At 44.9% G+C, this 22,888-nt stretch overlaps 1 protein-coding gene across 1 annotated transcript in view; it reads left to right on the top strand.

Moving 5' to 3' along the window:
* The first annotated feature begins 2,200 nt into the window (after positions 1 to 2,200).
* Positions 2,201 to 22,888, top strand: part of PHF19 (PHD finger protein 19) — a 128,444-nt gene continuing 107,756 nt past the window's right edge. Inside the window, exons 1-6 of the mRNA XM_081847626.1 lie at positions 2,201 to 2,460; positions 14,812 to 15,006; positions 15,498 to 15,579; positions 19,226 to 19,321; positions 20,976 to 21,076; positions 22,547 to 22,695. Of these exons, the coding sequence (XP_081703752.1) occupies positions 14,827 to 15,006; positions 15,498 to 15,579; positions 19,226 to 19,321; positions 20,976 to 21,076; positions 22,547 to 22,695 (608 nt within the window). The 5' untranslated portion in view covers positions 2,201 to 2,460; positions 14,812 to 14,826. The remainder of the gene's footprint in view (positions 2,461 to 14,811; positions 15,007 to 15,497; positions 15,580 to 19,225; positions 19,322 to 20,975; positions 21,077 to 22,546; positions 22,696 to 22,888) is intronic.

Raw genomic sequence — 22,888 nt, forward strand, 5'->3', positions numbered from 1 at the left:
GGGTCTTCAGCTAATTGGGAAGCACTGCTCTATCAGTCTGGGAACCCATTTATTTTATGTATTAGATATTTTATGCATTAGGCATTTCAACATTCTCTCTCTTTTAAAATTTTTATTTATGCTTTTCAGATTTATACATTTCACTAATTTTACAACCATTTTAACATTTCAAAACTTGACTTCTTTCCCCTCTTTCTGCAGTTCCTTAAATTTATTTTTAATATCTTCTGCATATCCAAATTAACTTAATTTGCTCATTTATTCATCTCCCTCAAATATATACTCTTATAAAACTGCAGCTTATTAAAACAATCCTGCCAATGTTCTTATCTGTTTACAATTTATCTGTAAATATTCAATAAACCATTTCCATTCTTCTATAAAAAGTTTGTTGTCTTGATTTCTTATTCTTCTAGGGAGTTTTGCCATTTCTGCATATTCCGTAAGTTTTTGTATCTTTTCTCCCTTTGCTGGGACTTCTTTCCATTTTGGGGCAAGTGAAATTCTTGCCGCTTTAGTAGCATAAATGAATAAGTTTCTATACAGTTTAGGTAGTTGTGTCCCTATAATTCCCAAAAGAAAAGCTTCTGATTTTTTTTTACAAAAGTTATTTTAAACATCCTTTTCAATTCATTATATATAATATCTCAGTAAGCTTTAACTTTACTACACGACTACCACATATGATAAAAAAGAACCTTCTTTCTCTTTACATTTCCAACACTTATTTGATTTAGATTTATACATTTTTGCCAACTTACTATATTTTCATAGTTTTCTGTTAGAGCAAAACATGCTGTAAATTTTATATCCATATTCCGCAATTGTTCCCATGCTTCCATGTCTATATTATGACCGATACCTATTGCCCAGTGTATCACTGAGGATTTTCCTTGCTTATCCTTTGTCTCCCATTCCAATAATATTTTATACATTTTAGACAACACTTTTACATTACATTCTAACATGTCTCTCTCCAGTTGTGATATTTGTTCCCCAAACCCTCGTATCCTATCTTTCAGGCATTTCAACATTCTCAAGATGGGGTTACCTTAAAAAAATAAATAAAAGCTTGACAGTAAATTAAGGTAAATGAAATAAAGAAAAAGAAGGGAGAAAGGGATGGAAATATTTAAAAAGCAACAGAAGGCCGAGGAAAACGACAATAACAAAAGGATAATAAAATGGAATTGAGGTTAAAGTACAAATGTAGTATATATGTAAGGAGATGAGCTTCTTATTCCCCTCATTAGTTCATGAGTCACCATGGTTTCAGTAAATACATTCCAAATATCATTATATTTGTCCATACCAATCTTCGCCTGAGAGTGATCTGTTCATATGTTGCAAGGGTTGTCACATTGTCTATCCATTGATCAAAGGGGCCATATTTTAATGCCCCCCTTGGATCAATGAAACAATATCAATCTGTTTGCAGATGTAAGGGCATGGAAAATCCATTTATGTTGACTCCTTGTCAAGCCCCTTATATTAGCTACAGACAACCACCAATTTGCACACATCCGAACTGACATGCGACTGCACGTGCGCATCGCCGCTACCTAGAAGTGGCCAGAAGGGGGCGGGGGCGTAATAGGGCGTAGTGGGGGAGGGAAGTGGGCTTGACACGTGAGTTCAGGAGTTCAGACAGGGCATGCTGAGGGCAGCGGCTAACTTCAGTTCATTATTGACAGCGTGGAATTTGAAGGTACATCAGAGCACAGAGACTCATCACGCTTTTATTATCACATTTCTACCCCATCTCTCCTTCAAGGAGTTGGAGGTGGTCTTCATGGTTCTCCCCGCCCCCAATATAATCCTCACAACAACCCTGTGAGGTAGGTTAAACTGACAGGCAAGTAAACAGCCCTGGCTGGGTATGGATCCCGAACATTGGTCCTAGTCCTATATCGTGTTATGTCGTGTTATGTATACAAAGACAAAACTTTCTCCAGTCTTTGCGCAGTGATTTTTTTTCCTTTTCTTTTTGGAGGGGTGGGCAGTGCGGGGGGGAGACAACGTATCCCTCCCCGCCCTTCGCTCAGTCGAAGCGAGGGCTCTGCTACCGGCGGGATGGAACCCAGAGGAGGAGCCGGGGGCGGTCTGGTGGGCGGGGAATAGGGAAGCAGCCTGCGCTAATTGCATAAGCAAAACGTAAATAATTCGCGGGAAAAAGGAGAGAGGAAAAAAAAAAGAAGATGGCGCCTCACATCCTCAGCATCTTCAGTCTGCAACAGCTGCCTGAGGAGAGACAGACACCTTTCTGAACCTGGTGGGAAGTGCCACGGGGTGCAGCGGGGAGCCCGCTCTGTGAGCCCCGCTGCGGGACTCTCAGTGAGTTCGGGAGGCATTTTAGTGCTTTCCCTGCGCGCACTGCGCCCCGTACTTTTGGCACTTTCTTCTTTCCAATGGAGCAGGAGTGGAACTGAAAAAAGAAAAATTTATTGATACAGAAAACCGGTAAGATTTTGTATTTGGCGGCGCCGCGAGGGCGCGTTGCAGAGAAGGGGGTGTCCGGCAGGTCTCCAAGCGAGCGGGTTTGCAGAGAAACTTTAGCGGCGGCGTGGCTTAGGAGAGAGTTGCAGAGTTTTCTATTTATTTCCTAAACTTTGTTTGTGTGTGTGTGTGGGGGGGGGGATTACAGGATTTTGCAAAACCTAAGGCACGCAGCTTGCATGTTCATTTTTAAAAAAATAAAGATGAACCGGGACAAGATCGTTACGTTTGTGGATATTTAGGCTGTGGATCCTCGCTTAGGGAGCAAGTCACTTATTGAACTCGGCGAAAGATGCTTTGCTTCCGAGTAAAACGTGTATTCGGGGTCGCAACCACGTTGCGCTTGCAAGCCCACGCACTCCGTCCCTTGCAAAGCAAAGGTGTCCCTTTTGCTCGCTTAAGTTGAACGTGGTGCGGGCTACTGCCGAATTAAGGGGCAGAAGATCGAACCGCCTGAGGGTACCGGGTTGGTGGGGGCGGAGAGGAAGAAAACTGCCTGTTTTGCTATCAAAAATGAAAGTGTAACCGCTTCTGTATTCCTTTGGGAACTAAAAGTCTCGTGTTGTGGGCTGTAACCGGCTGAATTCTACTCGAGAGCAGACCCACTAGAATGAATGGGCCGGTGTGAGTCAATGCCCACCAGTTTCAATGGGCCTACTCCGAGTAGGGCTGCAGCAACCCTGATAAAAACTGGGATTCCGCAAGGGGGGTTGTGCACGCGCCTGACTGTGCAGATACTTCATTGACAGTTGCTTGCAAACTTGGGTAAATATGATGAATAAGAAATAGGGGACTCTTAGTTGCGGAGATACCCTGTGCGCGCGACGCTTTTTTTATTAACCGCATCCTTTGACTTCTTTCGGTTTGAATAGACAGACGGTGTGTTGTTAACACCCCCCCCCCTTAAAATGTATTTTCTTAAAAAAAACATTTTTTTACACGGGTCTTTTTTTGAATCAGCCAATCAGAGCGCGGTGAGTAGCCGGCTCTTAGTCAACTACACGCGGCTCTTAGTCAACTACACACTCTCTCCCTTTGGTTACAGTGAGAGCCCCCCACCCCCCTAGATAGTGATGCCCCCTGGATTATTCTGAGTAGAGAGAGGACACAGTCTTGATAGTTCGTCGAAGAGGAGGGAGGAAATTGGCATGGGGCTTGTAGAATAGGTTTGTCGAATAGTATTAGAGCTCAGTGGAACCTCCATCCTCAGGAACAGTCTACCAGGGACAGGGAATCTCTTTCACTCAAAGGCTGTACTGTATTTCCCCCATGGACAATCTTCTAGGGACTACATGCCTCTGGTGGGCAGGGCCAGAGCCAAAAGCGTATGGTGCTACAGGTGTGACTCTTGCAATATATATATATATTGTTGACATGTGTCTGCTTTGGGAGACAGTGGTGGAATGCATCTTCACGGGTGAAGGCAAACCTTTGGAGAGTTTGGTTGTGCTGCTGCAGATGTGCCTGTGATTCCTCTCTCTGCATTCTTCCAAATGGTCAGGGGTTTTCACCCACAGGCAGAAGCCTCTCATCCAAGTGGCATTATCACTGATCAAGGGTACATTTCAGCCATGTAGAATTTTTCATGGAGACTGCAAACGAGGGACAGTGAGCAGGTGTAACCTGGGGGAAAGGGGTGCATCATTCTCAGGCTGCTCCAAGCACCTGATATCCTGTGCACCTTCGTGGAGTTTAGGACTATCCTTGGCTTCTAGCCATGAAGGCTATGCTCTGCCTGCATGGCTGAAGGCAGCAATGCTACTGAATTCCAGTTACTGGGAAATGCAGGAGGGCAGAGCGTTCTTGTGCTCAAATCCTGCTCGCTGGTCTCCTGCAGGCATCTGGCTGGCCACTGTGAAAACGGGATGCTGAACCAGACTAGATTTGTCTGATCCAGGAGGGCTGCCCTTGCATTATTATTATGCTCAGGTAAAGCATGTAGGCTAAAATGAAAATGCTACCGCTGATGTGTGTGAAATCCACCTGTATTGTTTAAAAATTCTGACCACCATGCCAAATTTTCACATTCGAATTGTGGCAACTAAATTAGAGATGAAAAAGAAAGAAAGGAAAGGAAATGCCTGGGCTGTCCTATCACCCCCCCCCTCACCTGCACCCCATTTGGTGGAACAGGTTGTTTTAGACTTGCTCTTCTTAGGACAGGGTTGTTGTGTGTGTGTTTTTTTAAAATTATTGAACATTTCCCCCCCAACATAACATAAACCCCCCACCCCCAATACAGAAATACAATAAGCATAACATACAACAATACAAACAACCAAATAAAAGACTTCCTTTATCCTGTATCTGGCCTCCTTATTTACTTCTTATAAGCTGTTTCCTTTATGAATAATTATTAAGATTTTTCTAATTATAACTTAAATATCCACAAAGTCTCCTGCAGATATTGATCGGAACAAGTCCAGGTATGTATTTTAGGGCACTGTTTTGTGAAGTGTTCTCTGCATTTCCCCCATGCTTTTTGAAACTCTTGTCTAGTGTGATTCTTAGGGCAGGGTTTGTGTGCCCCTTTAGGTGGTATTATGCGTTCCTTCACTCACCACAGTCCAGTGGCAGCACCTGGTGGGGCAGAAGGCAGAGAGAGCAGTCATAGGTGGTGCCAGAGCCAATGAGAGGCAGCACCAACTAATTCTGGTCTAGTCCCCTGCCATTCTCTTCCCTGCTGACTTATACAAGGGCAACCCTGAGACTAAGGAGGCAGAGAAGCTGGCAGTCTGGGCCACTACCAGAACTGGTTGCAAGTAAGAAGGCAGGCAGGTGGGGGCTTTCTGAGGTTGGTGGGGATGTGCCCTACTTGCCCTGATGGACTCACCTGCACTGCAGTCCAGACCTGATGGGTTTAGAGACCTTTGTGCTCCTTCTGCTAAGAAGGGCTCTGGACATCTGCCGCAAAGTCCTAGAAAGATGGAACCACAGCTTGACACCCTGAAGTGCTGGGATATTTGACAGCCTTTCCAAGACACAGAAGGCAGAGTTAAGTGATTTTGGTTCCTGCTGCTGCTGCTGCTGCTGGACATTGAGGCAAGTAGTAGCAGATGGCTGTGTTACAGGTGTGTGTGGTGTTGGTGTTTTGTAACTTCCTTTGGGTGTTTATTTATTCATTTATTCCTGTGTGGCATTTCTACCTCATCCTGTAGACAAAAAACAAACAAACAAAAACAAAAAGACTTTTTTTCAGAGGAAAGGTGGCCTTATTGTTGGCATCTGCCTGTCTCAAGAGACAAAGTGTACATTAGCAGCCTGGAAGTGACCTCGGAGTGGAAGCCTAGGCAGTGTGGATGGAGGTCCTGGGCTGCCCAAGTGACAAGACCTCCCTCTCAGCTTCACTGATGTGGTCCAAATTAAACAATGTTCCCAAAAAATTGTTAACAATTTTTATATGGCCAGAAAAAACACCAAGGATTAAGTATAAAATACTAAGAGATGATAGAGGAATAGAGGGGGTTTCTCATTTCCTCATTTGAGACTGTACTTTGAGGCTGTATGCTTAGTGTGTGTGAAGGAGTGGGCGGAATTAAAGGATGCAGGAACTTTTGACTTGGATTTGACCTAAGGTTTGGGTGGCATAGCTATTTGTATTATAATAAGGCCAAAGTGCACCAGAGTTTTTTAAATTATGTGATCAGGAGGAGTGTGTACAATGTTTGGGCAAAATATAGAGAAATGTTAAGAAAGGAAGACCCCATGTTGGATTTCTCCAATGGAGGTGGTTGTGGTAAAAAAAATGAACATGGAAGAAAACCGGGGAATGTATAAAGACCTTCTTGAATTTAAAGATAACTCTGTAAGACTTTAAAAAGAGAGAGAGAAGAAGAAGAAGAAGAAGTGATTAGACTAGTCACAGATTGATTCCAGTATTTCCAAATAAATAAGATATTTAGAAGAGGCAAAGAAAAAGGATTTGTAGAAGGTGGATTGGAATTTGAGAAAATAATATTGGGAAATAACAAAAAATTAAAGTATACAGAACTCTACTTGAATGGGAACCTAAAGATGAATAAGTGAAAGAGGCGATGATACACTGGGCATCAGTTATTGGATATAACATTGAACTTTTGGCATGGGAAAAATTATGGAATGGGCCAGTAAAATTTTCGGCCTGCTATGCAATTCAAGAGAACATCTTCAAAATGGTATATAGATGGTATCTGATGCCAAGTAAACGTGCCAGAATGCACAAGAGAGGATCTAATGCATATTGGAAATGTTTAGAAAAAGGAGGCTCTCTATATCATATGTGGTGGCAATGTAAGTTTGGGGGTTGGGAAATGATATATGAGGAACTCACCTTAAATTCACCTTCCCAAAAAGGCCAGAAGCCTTATTGCTGGCAATAATGGGGGAAGATATACCTAAGAAAACAAGGAACCTATTTTTATATGCAACTGTGGCTGCAAGGAAAGCTTATGCAAAAAAATTGGAAAGAAATTATTGTTCCAACAAAGGATCAATGGTTGCAGAAGTTAATAGATTTTGTTTAGTTAGCAAGTTCGACAACCAAAATAAGAAATTGTGATGAAAAGAAGAAGAGGCAAGTGGGAGCTTTTCGAAGAATACTTTAGAGTGGTATCAAGGTTAACTTGCAAGTAGGATAAGCCTATGAGCAGCAGTAGGCAAGACAAAGAAAAGAAAAGAGAAATAATAAGGGGGGGGGAGAGAAAATGTAAAGAGTTGTAGCAAACTAAAAATTTGAAATAGAGTGTCGATGGAAGTTAAGTTGGGAAGTCTATATAAGACTAAGGCAAAGCTTGTATGGATGTAATGTGTCAAATGGGAAATGAATAAATGATGATGATGATGATGATGATGATGATGATGATGATAATAATAATAATAATAATAATATTAAAAAAACTGATGTGGGCCAAAGCAGAACAAGATGTTTGGCACCAGGTTGGCTGCAGGAGGTGCAGGAAGGAGGCATACAAGACGCCATCTGACTGCCTTGGGGACTCCACTCCAGATTTGTATATGGTTTACTCCTTAGCCTTTTTGTAGAATAATAAGTTCCAGTAGCAGAAGGCATGGTGGGGAACCTGCCCCTCACCTGACTTTGGGAACCTGCTTCTCTTTTTTTTCTTTTTCAAATAATTTTTATCGAATGTTTTTATGTTACAAAAAACAATACAGCCATACTACCACTAAATATAATTAAGAAATAAAAATTACATACATCAATATTTAGTTTGTTATTTGTTATTTACTGTCTTATTTCCTGCCAAACATTGCATACAAAAATACACATATGTGCAGACACCCACACCTGCACACAAAATAATAATAATGATAATCTTTGGGAACCTGCCCCTCACCTGCCCCTATGGTTAGTTGTGTTGCTGCTGCTTACTGGGAGAGGGAGAGACGGTGAGGTCAGAGTGGTGCAAATGCGTTGGCAGGAGTACCCGTTTGGCTCTTCCGGTGCATCTGCACTGTGCCAATCTCATCACTTTCTCCCTGCTTCCTCCTGGTAAAGGTAAAGGTACCCCTGCCTGTACGGGCTAGTCGTGTCCGACTCTAGGGTTGTGCGCTCATCTCACTTAAGAGGCCGGGAGCCAGCACTGTCCAAAGACACTTCCAGGTCACGTGGCCAGCGTGACGAAGCTGCTCTGGCGAGCCAGCACCAGCGCAGCACACGGAAACGCTGTTTACCTTCCCACTATAAAGCGGTCCCTATTTATCTACTTGCACTTAGGGGTGCTTTCGAACTGCTAGGTGGGCAGGAGCTGGGACCGAAAGACGGGAGCTCACACCGCCGCGGGGATTCGAACCGCCGACCATACGATCGGCAAGCCCTAGGCACTGAGGTTTTACCCACAGCGCCACCCGTGTCCCGCCACCCGTGTCTTCCTCCTGGTAGGCAGCATCAAAGCAACTGCTTGGAGGTCAGGTGAGCAGTGGTGCCCCTCCGTGTCATGGGCTACTGATTATTATTATTGCTCTCAAGAACCTTTATTTATTTATCTAGTGTCGTCAATGTGCAGAGCCCTTTGGCAAAAGCTCTGGTTGACAGGTCCCTGTCCTGAGGAGCTTGCAGTGTAAAATGTGACCAAGGGTGTGTGGGGGAGATGACAGAGAGAGAAGAGGGAAATGGAAGCAGCATAAACTATGTAGAGGAACAAGCATCTCTTCTAGTTATGATGGATTACAGCCAACTAAGTTTTACCCAGAGTAAACCCAAAGAACTTAATGAACTTAAGTAATATCATGTTCACACCATGCATTTCTTAGAATCATAGAATTGCAGAGTTAGAAAGGGACCGTGAGGGTCCTCTAGTCTAACCCCGTGCAAGGCAGGAATCTCAGATAAAACATCCATTACAGGTGGCCATCCAACCTCTGCTTAGAAACATCTGGGAGAAGAAAGGGAAGCTCCCAGGTGAGAGGCTGGCGGTCCATCCCTTTCTTCGTGAGAAAAGGGTTAAGAACTACCCTTGAGAGTTTTCTTTTTCTTCCTCTGTTTTTGTTTATTAGATTAGTTTATTGTATTGTATTATGAAAAAGCTTTAATAAAATAGTTCTTCCTGATGTTTAGTTGGACTCTCCTGTCTTGTAACTTGAATCCATTGCTACTGGTCCTACCTTCCAGAGCAGGAGAAAAGAGGCTTTCGCCATCTTCCATGAGAAATTTGAATGTGGCTATCATATATCATTTCCTATTTAAAGTGCTGTGATACCACTGCAAAACAGCATAGCTTCCCCATAAGAATTATGAGGGCTGTAGTTTGTTAAGGGCGCTGGCAGCTGGGAACAGGACCCCCCCCCCCATTCCCCTCATAGAGATACAATTCTCAGGGGGCTTTAACAATCAGTTCTTCTTCTGTACAGAGAAGTCTATGAAGCGGGGGTCTGATAGCAGCTTTAAGTACCCTTAACAAACTATAGGACCCAGAATTATTTGTGGGGGTGGGGAGCCATGACTGTTTAAAGTGGTAGCATATCATTTTAAGGGATGCAGGTGGCGCTGTGGGTTAAACCACAGAGCCTAGGACTTGCCAATCAGAAGGTCAGTGGTTCGAATCCCTGCGACGGGGTGAGCTCCCATTGCTCGATCCCTGCTCCTGCCAACCTAGCAGTTCGAAAGCACATCAAAGTGCAAGTAGATAAATAGGTACTGCTCTGGCAGGAAGGTAAACGGCATTTCCGTGTGCTGCTCTGGTTTGCCAGAAGTGGCTTAGTCATGCTGGCCACATGACCCAGAAGCTGTACACCGGCTCCCTCGGCCAATAAAGCGAGATGAGCGTCGCAACCCCAGAGTCGGCCACGACTGGATCTAATGGTCAGGGGTCCCTTTACCTTTATATCATTTTAAATGTATGGTGTGAATGTGGCCATAGTCTTGGCTATTAATTTCAGTGGTTCTACTCTGAGTAGGCCTAGCATTGGTTTACATCCCAGTGCGCTATGGCTTTATTTATATATTTCATAGATTTACACATCACCTTTTAAGATAAGCACCCCTTGTGGGGCTCAAGCTGACAATAGGATCAATAATGAAATCAAGAGCTGTTAAGACATGTGGCAATATTGTGCCAAAGGCTTCCTGGTAAAGATGGGTGGTGATTATGTGTTTGTCTAAGGAGATTTGGAGTCCCTTCAGGTTTGTGCGTTGTGTAATTGTGAGGCTGGAGAAGCAAATCCAATGAACTCCAGACCTTTTTCTTGGAAAACCAGAGGCGGTTTCTCATAGTTTGGAACTGAACACAGAATGAGCTTCTTTGGAACCTGACCTGCCTCAATCTCCAGCACTGATTTAACAAGCAACAGACTGCGCCTGCTGTATCCTGCTGCTAATTGGCGCTGGCTTCCTCAGCTGGCAAAATAAAGTTAAGGAACAGCTGTCCAAAGAAACTTCCTTAGGAAGTAGCCTTACACCCAATCAGACAATTAGTTCCTGAAACAATCATATGCCCTCCTGTTATCTTACTCCCCCTTCCCCCCTTCCTCTGATGTCTTCCTTAATTGTAAGCTCCCCAGGGGCAGAAACCAGTGTTAGAAATTGGGATAGGAAAGAAACCAAGGAGCCATGTGGATCCTGGGACCTACTGTATTTTTCGCCCCATAAGACGCACCTGACCATAAGATGTACCTACTTTTTAGAGGAGGAATGCAAAGAAAAAAATATTCTTTAAACGGAGTGCTGAGCAGAGCCTGTATGCATTCCATGCTCTGCTCAGCACTCCCTTTCACTAGCCACGTGGAGCGTGTGTGCGGCGCTTGCAGGCTTTTCCCTGAGGAGGGAGAAGGGCAGCCCGTCACTGATGGGTTGCCCTTCTTCCTCCTCAGGGAAAAGCCCCCAAGAGCCGCACACACACTCTGCATGGCTCTTTAAAGGGAGCACGGCTTTTGCGGGCTTTTCCAGGAGGTGGGGAAAGGGACAGAGCTGCGCACTCTGTCCTTTCCCCCACCTCCTGAAAAAAACCCCAAGAGCTCCACAGCCTCTTCAGGGCAGCGGGATGAAGGCTCCCCGTGCCCTGAAGAGGTTGCGCCCGGCTAAGCCAGAAGCTAGAACAGCAAGTGAGAGCGCTGCGCAGTGATCCCTCTCACTGTTCTGGCTTCTGGGATAGCTGCACAGCCTGCATTCGCTCCATAACACACACACGCATTTCCCCTTACTTTTTAGGAGGGAAAAAGTGTGTCTTATAGAGTGAAAAATACGGTAGTTTGTGGGTTCAAAAACAAAATGTCTAGGCAAAATTTTTTTTTCCTGCTGCTGCGCCACCATACCAGGTGATTTGCCTGGCAGTATGGCAGCAAAACCATAAAGAAGGCAGATCGCCGAAGAATTGATTCTTTTGAATTATGGTGCTGGAGGAGACTCTTGAGAGTCCCATGGACTGCAAGAAGAACAAACCGATCCATTCTTAAGGAAATCAGCCCTGAGTGCTCACTGGAAGGACAGATCGTGAAGCTGAGGCTCCAATACTTTGGCCACCTCATGAGAAGAGAAGACTCCCTGGAAAAGACCCTGATGTTGGGAAAGATGGAGGGCACAAGGAGAAGGGGACGACAGAGGACAAGATGGTTGGATAGTGTCTTCGAAGCTACAAACATGAGTCTGACCAAACTTCGGGAGGCAGTGGAAGACAGAAGTGCCTGGCGTGCTCTGGTCCATGGGGTCACGAAGAGTCGGACACGACTAAACGACTAAACAACAACAACAACATGGCAGCAAAAAAAATAAATATTTTTTTATTTGCTGTCAGGTGGATCAGTTGGTCTGCAGAGTAGCGTGGCACCAAACGTCACCCATTTTTTGCTGCTGCGGTGCCCAGCAGACCAGCTGACTGAAGCCAGGCAGCCCCCAGACGTCTCCATCCAGCTGCAAAATGCTGGTTGCCAGTTGCAAAATTGACTGGTGCCCGGCTAATTTTGGAATGCTGGCAGAAACCTCTTCAACCTGTTCTTTGTAAAGCACAATGTACATAGATGGTGCTATAACTTATGTAGGTTATATTCCAGTTTAGATTATGAGGAGTAGAGCAATTAAAAATAGACATGAGAAATTTAGGTCCACTAATTTCAGTGGGTCTAATCTGAGCAGGATTTAATTAATATTTAATATTAATAATTTAGTATATAAATTAATAAGAATAAGCTCATTTAATTTTTTTGAAACCGGTTTATGTCCTGCCTTTCCAAACAAAGATTCTTTCAAGACAATAATGTGTAAATGCCCAACCACAGTAATGAATTGAAGATCAACTAAATAATATCCATTAAAACTATTAATAATGATTCAATGATAATCCATTGTATCCAGTGTTAGTCCTACTCACTTTGAAATGAAATGAAGGACATGACTCATTTAGGTCCATTAATTTTGCTAAGTCTACTCTGAGTAGAATTTAATTGGATACAACCCATTTTTTTGTCTCTGAGAAACCTGCCCAAGGTGGCTAAATAAATCTATACAACAAAGCAGAATAGAATACAATGTTGTAAGCATTCATCTGTTTCAAGGGACAATGGAGTGCACCTCCAAGGGTGAAGTAAAACTGCTGCATTAGTGACCTCCCTGGGACACAAGTCTGGGCAGTGTGTATGGAGGTCCTGGGCTCCCCAGATGGGAAGACCCCTCTCTCAGCCTCCCTGATGTGGTCCAAAGGAAAGCAGAACTATACATTTGGCATCAGCTTGGCTTCAGGAGTTGTGGAAGGAGGCATACAAGGTGCCGTCCAACCATCTTAGACCACTCCAGATCTATGTAGGGTTTACCATCTTCTCCCAAAGATATTCCACAAGGCATATCTTAGGATCAGAGTTTTCCTTCTCCTAGATGGGCCAACTTCCAGGTTGATGAGTCCCATCGGCCCCTCACTTCCCTCTACAGCACATGCAGAAACTGCTTTCTTGACCATTGGACTCACTATTGGTCTTGTCCGTTCAATCCACCAGAGCCCATCATAGCATGCAAGGGAAGTCCCTAACTCACTGAGGATTTGAGACCCCTAGGCTACCCTAGTTTAAGTGGCCATTTGAAGCTGCTTCCTGGGGTGTGGTGCTATCGCACACTGGACATGTTTGCAGAACTGGTCACTCCCAAAGTTATGAGCAGTTATCTGGTTTTGTGGAGGGATGGGTGAATTGTGCTTCCTCACCAGATTTTACTCTGGGTCTTTTGTTGATGTTCATTGTATTGTAGAGTGTTAGTGGAGGACTAATACCTCTGGTGGAGAACATGTCATGCCCCTACTGGTATTTTGTCCATCTTTGGTCCCCACCCTGCACTCAGCTCTCACCTGTAGGTCCTAGAAGTTGCCTGCGTGCAATAAAAATTGTGGGCAGCCCCACACAGAGTGCATTACAGTAATCATTGTGTTTTAGTGCTCAGGCTACATCATGCCTCCTATCCCAGGTTCCCTTTATAAACCATGCAATTCCTAGCTGAAGCCACCAGAGTTGCCAAGACGATCCCACTCACCTGTATTTGATCACCTTCTAATACTGAAGTCCCAGCTTGAGGTGATGTCGACCACTGGGAATATACGTAACCCTGAGACTCACCATTGCTGCCCTGCATTTCTGAGCTGCTGTCCAGTGTGAGCTCAGTGAGGCAGATACTGGCACCCAGGCCTTGTTGCAGAGTGTTCTGCGCACAACCCTTGGATCCTGACCAGCCAGCAGCAACACATGACCAAAGGGTCATGCTCCAACAGATTGTGCAAGGCATCTGCTTGCCAGATGTTGGGAGAGTGACCTGTTAGATGTTGTTGGCTCAGCTGATCTTGTAGGCTTTTCAATTCCATAGTCTCTGCTGAGCAAAGGCATCCGCCGCCAACAAAGAGATAAAAATAGATCATAGTTCGGGCGGTCCATGCTACTGGCTTGTTGGCTGGGCCTCCAGTTTTTTGAACCAAAAGAGTTCCATGTGGGGGTTGTGGTTTTGTGATGTAATCAGGGCAAACATCACCCTCAGTAAATGGTGGCTTCCACAGCCTGTTGGCCTCCACATGGACCCCGTCTGCACTATACATGTAAAACAGTGCCATGCTGCTTTAAGCTGTTGTGTCTTCCCCCAAAGAATCCTGGGAGTTGTAGTCTGTTCAGGGTGCTGAGAGTTGTTAAAAGGTAAAGGGACCCCTGACCATTAGGTCCAGTCGTGACCGACTCTGGGGTTGCAGCACTCATCTCGCTTTATTGGTCGAGGGAGCCGGTGTACAGCTTCCGGGTCATGTGGCCAGCATGACTAAGCCGTTTCTGGCGAACCAGAGCAGCGCACAGAAATGCTGTTTACCTTCCCGCCATAGCGGTTCCTATTTATCTACTTGCACGTTGATATGCTTTCGAACTGCTAGGTTGGCAGGAGCAGGGACCGAGCAACGGGAGCTCACCCCGTCATGGGGATTTGAACCGCTGACCTTCTGATCAGCAAGTCCTAGGCTCTGTGGTTTAACCCACAGCGCCACCCGCGTCCCAGCCCGCTGAGAGTTGTTAGGAGACCCCTATTCCCTACACAGGTATACAATTCCCAGAGTGGTTTAAGAACCCATCCTTTTCCCCGTGGATCTCTGGGAATGGCCGTTTTGTGTTATGTTATTTTGTGTTATGTGTTATGTTGGAAGCCACCCAGATATTATTATTATTATTATTATTATTATTATTATTATTATTATATTTATTTATTTATTTCATATCACATGCAGCTGCCATTTTGTGCTTTGTGCGTTGGCACTTTCTTCGAGTTCCAGGTGGGCCTGCCAGCTGGAAAAGTTTGGTATCTCCTGACCTTCATTAACGAAGCTGAATTTTAAAATGTAAAAAATAATTTTTAAAAAATTCATGTTTTACCATCAGTGTCCACTCAGGGTCATGGAGAGTGCTAGTGTTGAGCCTGTGCTTGCGGGCAGCAGACCTGTTGACCAATCCACGGCGGATACAGTCGCCAAGAACCGTAAAAGCCGTCAAGAACTGATGCTCAAGCTAACGGAAGGACAGAACGTCTTGTGCTGCTGGACTGATGGGCTCTATTACCTTGGGAAGATCAAGAGGGTAAAGAAAGTGGTTTTTTTAGATTAAAAAAAGCTTCTTTATTGGAAAAAATAAATCATTTTCCTGAGACAAAGAATGCTGGGTCCTATTCTCATGGAGAGTAACAAAACATCATTTATGCTTTTGGGAACATTAGGAAGATATTCACTTTTTATTCATATTCTGCACAGAGTGTGTGCAAATCAAATCAAAAGTAAGCACCTTATATTGCTGTTGATTTCAATGAGAGGTTGAGAACACGTCAGTCATAGTCCCACTGAAATCTCAGAGCAAAGTGAGGCAGTGAGGAGGGGGTGCCAAGCCAATGTAATAATGAAGTGAGTGGGGGGTGCTTGTGGGACATCAGTTTTCTGCCCTCCATGCCCACCAGCTGAAGTAATTGTTTCATTCCACCTCATTATTGTACCAGTCTTGCTTGTGTTAATATCTTGTGTGAACCATTGGTTCCTAATAGTTTTTCTCTCTCTGCCCCCTGGTTTCCATGTTTGCAGGTGAGCGGTTCCAAACAGAGTTGCTTGATGACCTTTGAAGACAACTCCAAATACTGGGTGCTTTGGAAAGACATCCAGCACGGTGAGTGAGTCTGCAGTCTTCTCTGGGACTTCTGCATGGGCCCAGCCTACATGCTGGTGGTAGTGGAACAATGGAGGGGGATCTTGAAGTGTGGGAGCAGAATGTACCATGTTAAATTTCAGGGGTAGGCAGGTGCCATTTTGAAACACACAACGAGACTTCCTGAAACAAATGGCTCTAGTGTAGAGCTTCTCCCTGATGTGTTAGGTTTGAAGGATCATAGTGTTTGAGAGATACTGGGGTTCAAGCCCAATGCCCTGGAATGGCCAAGAGAATCCAGACACCCACCCACCCCTCATTGTCAGCAAAACAGGATGTTTATTTAGGTGTTCCAAGGCTTGTGTGACACAACTGACGCAATCAGCAAGTAGGGAGAGAGTGGGTGGCACACCAAATATGAAAACAGCACTTACAAGCAATGGGGCAGTAATGTCCATGTGTAGCATTACTTTCACCTTCAGCTCAATTCTAATAGTTTTTCTATGAGTCATAACATTAAGCTTCTAGCTTTCTTATCTCTTGCCCTACCACAGCTTCTAATAACAATCCTTTACTTACGTCCTGTTCTGTCTTTCTCCCATGGTTCTCCTGTAAACACAACCTTCACATACCAACCTTGACTTGCTCAGCTCATTGTGGACGATAATGAGCGGGAACGGTCAGATTGATTATAAGGCAATTTCCTGTGCTCCCAATTTACAGGAGTTTTTGATGCTAGAACATAGGAAGCTGCCTTATACCAAGTCAGGCTATTGGTCTGCCTAGTTCAATATTGTCCACATTGAGTGGCAGCTGCTCTCCAGGGTTCCAGACAGGGAGTTTTCCCCCTTTGGGGGTTTTCTTGCTGGTGTTTTCTGCAACATGCATTGATACAATAATAGTGTAATAGTGGTAAATTTACTGGCGCGGCCACACACCATTCCTCTTTATTCTTTGCTGTTCAATGCTTCTCCAAAATTACTGCATTGGTGCCTTATGAAGAGGCAGCTCTTGCACCATAGTGCAACGGAAGCAAGACAAAACCTGGATTTTTTAAATTTTTTTTTGCTTGACAAACACCTTTCTTTCACTTTAATAGTCCTCAGTTATTTTAACAAATAGCGCAAGATGAGACAGCAAGCATCTGGTGAACCAGAGCTAGGTCCTCTGACTAATATCAAAGCTTTCCAGCCAGATATTATTATATTTTGTTGAAAAGAACAATATCATAGAACCTCCTAGAACATTTTGTTACATTCCTGTTGTTTTTCCTACAGTTGTGAAGTCCCCCCCCCCTAAATTGATATTCCTGCAATCTAGACTACAGGCTAGATAAATCTGGACCATCTGTGGTATAAAAAAATTACAGGGCTTCAGCAGGAAGCTGTGGACTGTGGCAGACCTACATTTAGGGGTCCCTTAAGCAACCAGCAGTGAGGTCTGGGTGACCACTGTCATCCTCTTCAGTGAGGTTGTTCCACGACTGCTTTAAAAAAAAATCTAGCTACTACATCTTGGATTTTGATTAAATTTGCTGTGCTGGATTATCTCACATGGTGACATCACTGGTGTGAATAATTCCCACACCTCCGTGCCTCATAGTTTTCAAGTTATGGGGGCATGAAAATTAGGAAAATGTTATATACATGCAAAATACATCATAGAATGATGAAATAAAACATAGAAAATACCACAGTCAGTATAATCTTCTATTTTAGATGCCTATGAAAATACGTACTACATGGAGCACATTTTACAAAACTCTCTTTTTCTAACTTTTCTAGCAACATAGTTACATACAGTTTCATCATATGAGAGCTTATAAAGAATAGCTTTGAAAAATTCATTTCGGCTCCACATCTCATGACAGGCATTGTCAAGTACAGCTTAAGTGCAGCAGTAATATTGGGCAACACTTCAGTTACGTGTGGCTCACATATAGGCTGAAGACCTCCAGGCCTTGAATTTTAGATGGCATCATTTATTCTGTGTTCTGGGTTTTCCTAAGGTGCAAATATTCTTTCAACTGATAATACCCATTTACTAATTTGTGGTCAATATCATCTTTGTAATATGATATTATCAGTTTATTAATGTCCACATCAATTTCAGAATTGTTCATCAGTTCTGAGAAGAACTTGAATCTTTTTTTGCAATCTGCTCTTATGGGCCAGTCCTCTTACTTAACTGGATTATCAAGCAGTCGGCTACAACTCTTTTCAATACTTCAAAATAGTACTGTATGGTTTTTCTCATCTGTTCTTCAAGTTGCTGATCCACAGTATTTTTGACTTTTTTGTTATCCAACACAACATTGCCCCCCTTATATTCCATGCTGTCTTCAGGAATTTCCAGAGTTCTGAGCATATTCATCCAGTCAGAAAACCCACCTCTGATTTTTTTTTTTAAAGGGGGGGGATACATTAGTCGCAGCAGAACAGCCAACTTCCAGTGACACTCCACCATTGTAACATCTGTGCTGCTGACTCTCAAACTTTGGAATTGTTGAAATATACACAATAAAAAATTAATCGGTTTGAGTTGTGAGACTCAGATTGGATCTACTAAACCCAAAATGTTTAAGCAATGAGGACTAACATTCCTTCTGGGGCCTCTCAGGATTAGAGGCCCTTAAGCTTAAGCTTAATTAGTTTCAAAGTCGTTCTGCTCCTGGCTATGGGGCATGCACCAATTTGAAATGAAGCCGTATGTCCACCCTGAAACTTTTGCTGGCACAAGAACTGTTATAAGCAAGACTATGGCTACATTTGTGGGGACGCGGGTGGTGCTGTGGGTAAAGCCTCAATGCCTAGGGCTTGCCGATCGTATGGTCGGCGGTTCGAATCCCCGCGACGGGGTGAGCTCCCGTCGTTCGGTCCCAGCTCCTGTCAACATAGCAGTTCAAAAGCACTCCTAAGTGCAAGTAGATAAATAGGGACCGCTTTATAGCGGGAAGGTAAACGGCGTTTCCGTGTGCTGCGTTGGTGCTGGCTCGCCAGAGTAGCTTCGTCACGCTGGCCACGTGACCGGAAGTGTCTTCGAACAGCACCGGCTCCCGGCCTCTTGAGTGAGATGAGCGCGCAATCCTAGAGTTGGTCACGACTGGCCCTGACGGGCAGAGGTACCTTTACCTTTACCCCGATACAGAACAACAAAATTGAAAAAGATCTACATCAGACATTCAAAACCAACAAGCCTGCTAACCCAGCTATCCCAGCCTGGTTAACCCTCTAAAAACTCTGATACCCCATAATTAAATACAATATACTCCCACAGAGGCTACCTTACACTGCCTTTAAAACAAAAATCGCATTTGGATAAAAACTGTTTCTCAGGCGGCTAGTCCTAGTCTTTATAACCCTGTACCTTCTTCCAGAAGGCAGAAGCTGAAAGAGATCATTTCCGGGGTGCGCACTATCCTGCATTATCTCTGCAGCTTTCTTATGGTACCTGGAAGCATAAATTTGACCCAAGGTGGGAAGAGTGCACCCAATTAATCTCTCTGCAGTCTTTACAACCCTGGACAGCATTGTTTTTCCCCTGACCGTGCAGCTCCCAAACCACACAAACAGACCATAGGTTAATATACTCTCAACAGTACAATGGTACTACATCCTTTTTCCAAGCGGTTGTGGCGATTGCTGCTGACATTCGTCTTCTTTTTCAGCTGGTCTCCCTGGTGAAGAGTCAATGTGTAACATCTGTATGGAAAGGACAAAATCCCCCCTGAATGACATACTGATATGCGGGAAATGTGGACTTGGTAAGAAGAATGTCCTGGAAGTTCCACCACCCTGTGTTAGGGGCTTGGGGTGGGGGGTGAGGCAGAAAATGGCAGCAATGAGAATGCCTTTATCGCTCAGCAAGCTTGCTGTATCATTATTAGGTCAGCGGGAAGTCTCTTAAAAAAAAAAAAAAAAAAAGCCCTGCTCTCCAGATCTAAAAGGCTCCTAGAGTGGCATGTAAGAATACCGTATATTTTGCTCTATAGGGCTCACTTTTTCCCTCCTAAAAAGCAAGGGAAAATGTGTGTGCGTCCTATGGAGCGAATGCAGGGGGGAGGCAGGTGGGAAAAGCCCCCAAGAGCCGCACACAAGCTCTGTGCGGCTCCTGCGGGCTTTTCCCCAGGAGGGAGAAGGGACTGACTGGCTGCGTCAGTCCCTTCTCCCTCCTCGTAGAAAAGCCCGCAGGAGCCGTGTGCTCCTTAAAAGGTGTGTGGCTCCTGTGGGCTTTTGCGGGAGATGGGGGAATTCCCCCACCTCCCGCAAAAGCATGGAGAAGGTCTGGGAGAAGTGCACAGACTGCCTGCAGCCTGTCCGCTGCTCCCAGAGCTGGGGGGAGGAAATCATATTTTCCCCCTTGATTTCCCCCTCTGAAAACTAGGTGTGCCCTATGGTCAGGTGCGCCCTATGGAGCGAAAAATACGGTAAATAATAAGATGATTCTGCCCCGCCCAACTCTAAGGTTCCCCAATTTGCTTTTTTCCTCTTCCCTCCCAATACCTTTTCCTTTCATGTTATGCACTTTAGTTTTCTTTCTGTCAAGGAGACTGGAAAGCAAGCTCCCTCCAGTTGCTCTTTGGTTGGTGGATGGGGCCAGACTGCCCCCCCCCTTTGCCTCAGTAGGAGAGCAGCCTCCAAGTGGCCCTTAGATGGCTGCAGCTTCCTGCTGGTGTCAAGAAGCTTCCCTGGTTCTTCCCTTTGGTCAGAGCTTGGCAGTGGCATGCTGAGTGACATTCCTAGGAACATGGGAATCTTCTTAAGCTGAGTCAGATCATTGGTCCATCCAGCTCAATATTTCCCAGTGTTGACATTTCCTGGCAATGGTTTTCCAGGGTTTTGGAGTCTCTCCAAACCATACTTGGAGATGCTGGGAATTTGAACTGGGGACCTTCTGCATGCAAAGCAGGTGCTCAGCCACTGAGCTATGGCCCTTCTACAACATTCATGATCCCAGAGTAAATGCAGGAAGGGGTTCGTCTCAAATGTTGGCCCCTGCAAATAACACTCTGGTGCTCAGCCTCACAGTTAGACCTCTTCCCAAAATGATCCCCCAGATTTCATGGCCCTGTTTACAAACAGTGAATCAATCCACTATGGGTTGGATTGTTCCAATGTTCAAGGACTGAAAATTTCTGTTAGGGGTGTGTGTGTGTGTGTGTGTGTGTGTGTGTGTGTGTTTATCATTCTGTAGCTTGACATTGTAGCCTAGGGGTTACAGGAGTGTGAGAATCCTGAGAACTGTAGTTTGCCCGTTGCAGAGCTATAACTCCCAGCACCCTTTACAAGCTACAGTTCCCAGGAATCTTTGGGAGGGGAGCTAGGCACTTTCAGTGTATGGTGTGATGGATTCAGCCTAGTGCAACCCTGTAGAAAGTGCTCAGCCTCTTGACGTAGTTGCAAAACTTTGCCTCTCAGGTTTCCACCAGCAATGCCATATCCCAGCAGTGAGCACCGATGAGAGCTCCTTGGATTCATCTTGGTTCTGTCGGAGATGCATCTTTGCCCTGGCTGTACGGGTGAGTGATAGGATTCAAGGAATGCTTTCTGCTAGCTCTCGTTTCGGGAGCATACAATCTCTGGGCAGATGCTTCTTTATGGATGCCCCTATGTGAAAACCTAATAATTGCTAGTGGTGGATCGAACCTAGTGTGCTGCCTCTACCAGAGGACAGCCAGAATATTATTTTTATAAGTCAGACCATTGATCCATCCAGTTTAAGCTTTGTTTATTCTGACACCATTTCTTCAAGATGTCTCTCTCTCTTTAATTTATGTATTGATACATATTCAGAGATATACAAAATTGCATATCCATCACAAAGTATCATGTTATAATATACTGATACAAACAGCTACTTAATGTATAAAAGAACGTAGGAAGAAAAACTAAAAGACAAGAAACAGGAAACCCTAAAGAAAGAAAACAAGAGAGGAGATTAAAAAGTATTAGAGAAGAAAAATCATTTCAAACAGGGGTCCTTCCTGGCCCTTCCTGGATATAGAACCTTCTGCATGCAAAGCAAGTGCTCTTGTCAACGAAGTAATAATAATAATAATAATAATAATAATAATAATAATAATTTATTATTTATACCCCACCCATCTGGCTGAGAGTGTGCAGCAGAGAGGGCATTTGGAGGCTTTTTAGAGGGTACTCTCCACTTACAATTTTCATTTATGTTTGTGAGAGCCCAGGATGTAACTCCCCCATAAGTGGGGTAGTCGTCTGTATTATCAACGATGACTGGCAATGGTTGTCTTGGGGTGGATGGGGTCTCTCCCAGCCACAACAGGAGATTATGGGGATCGAACCCTGAACCCTCTGAATGCAAGGCAGATGCTCTTCCAACTGATCTACAGAATGTTTCCTCCCTCTGACTGAGTCCCACCACTGGCGGAGGAATGGGAGCGGCGGGTAGGAGGAGTGCACTGTCCCCAGCACCACTGGGGAAGGGGGTAGCATCACGCCCCCCCCGGACACACGCTGCGTACCCCACAGGCGGCATGCCATGTCCCTGGGACATGCGCCAGCCACGCCCCTGCCTGCTCTCCACCCCCGGTGCCGGAGCATGCAGCTTCACCACTGAGTCCTGCCCCCCCCCTTATTGTCCTGATTTACACCCAGACCAATGAAGACAAATAACTGGATTTTAATAGTTCTTTATTGCTAAATCAGCCTGTTACACCAGCTCCATAAGACGCAGGTGATAAACGACAATTCTTTCTACTCAGCTCTCTGAGCAAATCTTTACTCATAACTTGTGACAGCCACAGAAAGTTGGAGTGACACTGAATGTTTCTCCCCAGTGGAGGCACAGAACCCCACATCTCACTGGCCCCTTCCCCAGAGTCATTCCACCATCGGCCCACCCCAGCTTTGCTCAGCATCCTGGCCCCTCCCCCCTGCCACCATTCATTCTCTAGCACCTGCCAGTCCATGGCGCTTTTTTTGTGGTCTGAACCTTTTGCTGCTTTTTGCCTCTGCAGAACGGTGGAGCCCTGAGGAAAGGCACCATTGCGAAGACGCTGCAAAGGATCAAGATGGTGCTGTCCTATAACCTGCAGGAGCTGGAATGGGACTCTCTCCACAGAACCAATCACCAGCAGTGTTACTGTTACTGTGGCGGCCCTGGCGAGTAAGAGAAACCGAAATGAAAACAAAGGGGACACCCAGGAGGGGGGGGGGAATGTCTGAGGAGATGGAGGTTTCTGAAGACCTCTGACAATAGGGAGCAAATCTATCCTGCCCTTTTCTTCTGTGGGGGGTCTTCCTTTGGAGATTTAAGCTCCTGAATCATGTGGCGGTCCACATCTCCAAGGGTGCAGATG

The sequence above is a fragment of the Podarcis erhardii genome (genome assembly GCF_964252035.2).
Source record: "Podarcis erhardii genome assembly, chromosome: Z".
Classification (NCBI taxonomy): Eukaryota; Metazoa; Chordata; class Lepidosauria; order Squamata; family Lacertidae; genus Podarcis; species Podarcis erhardii.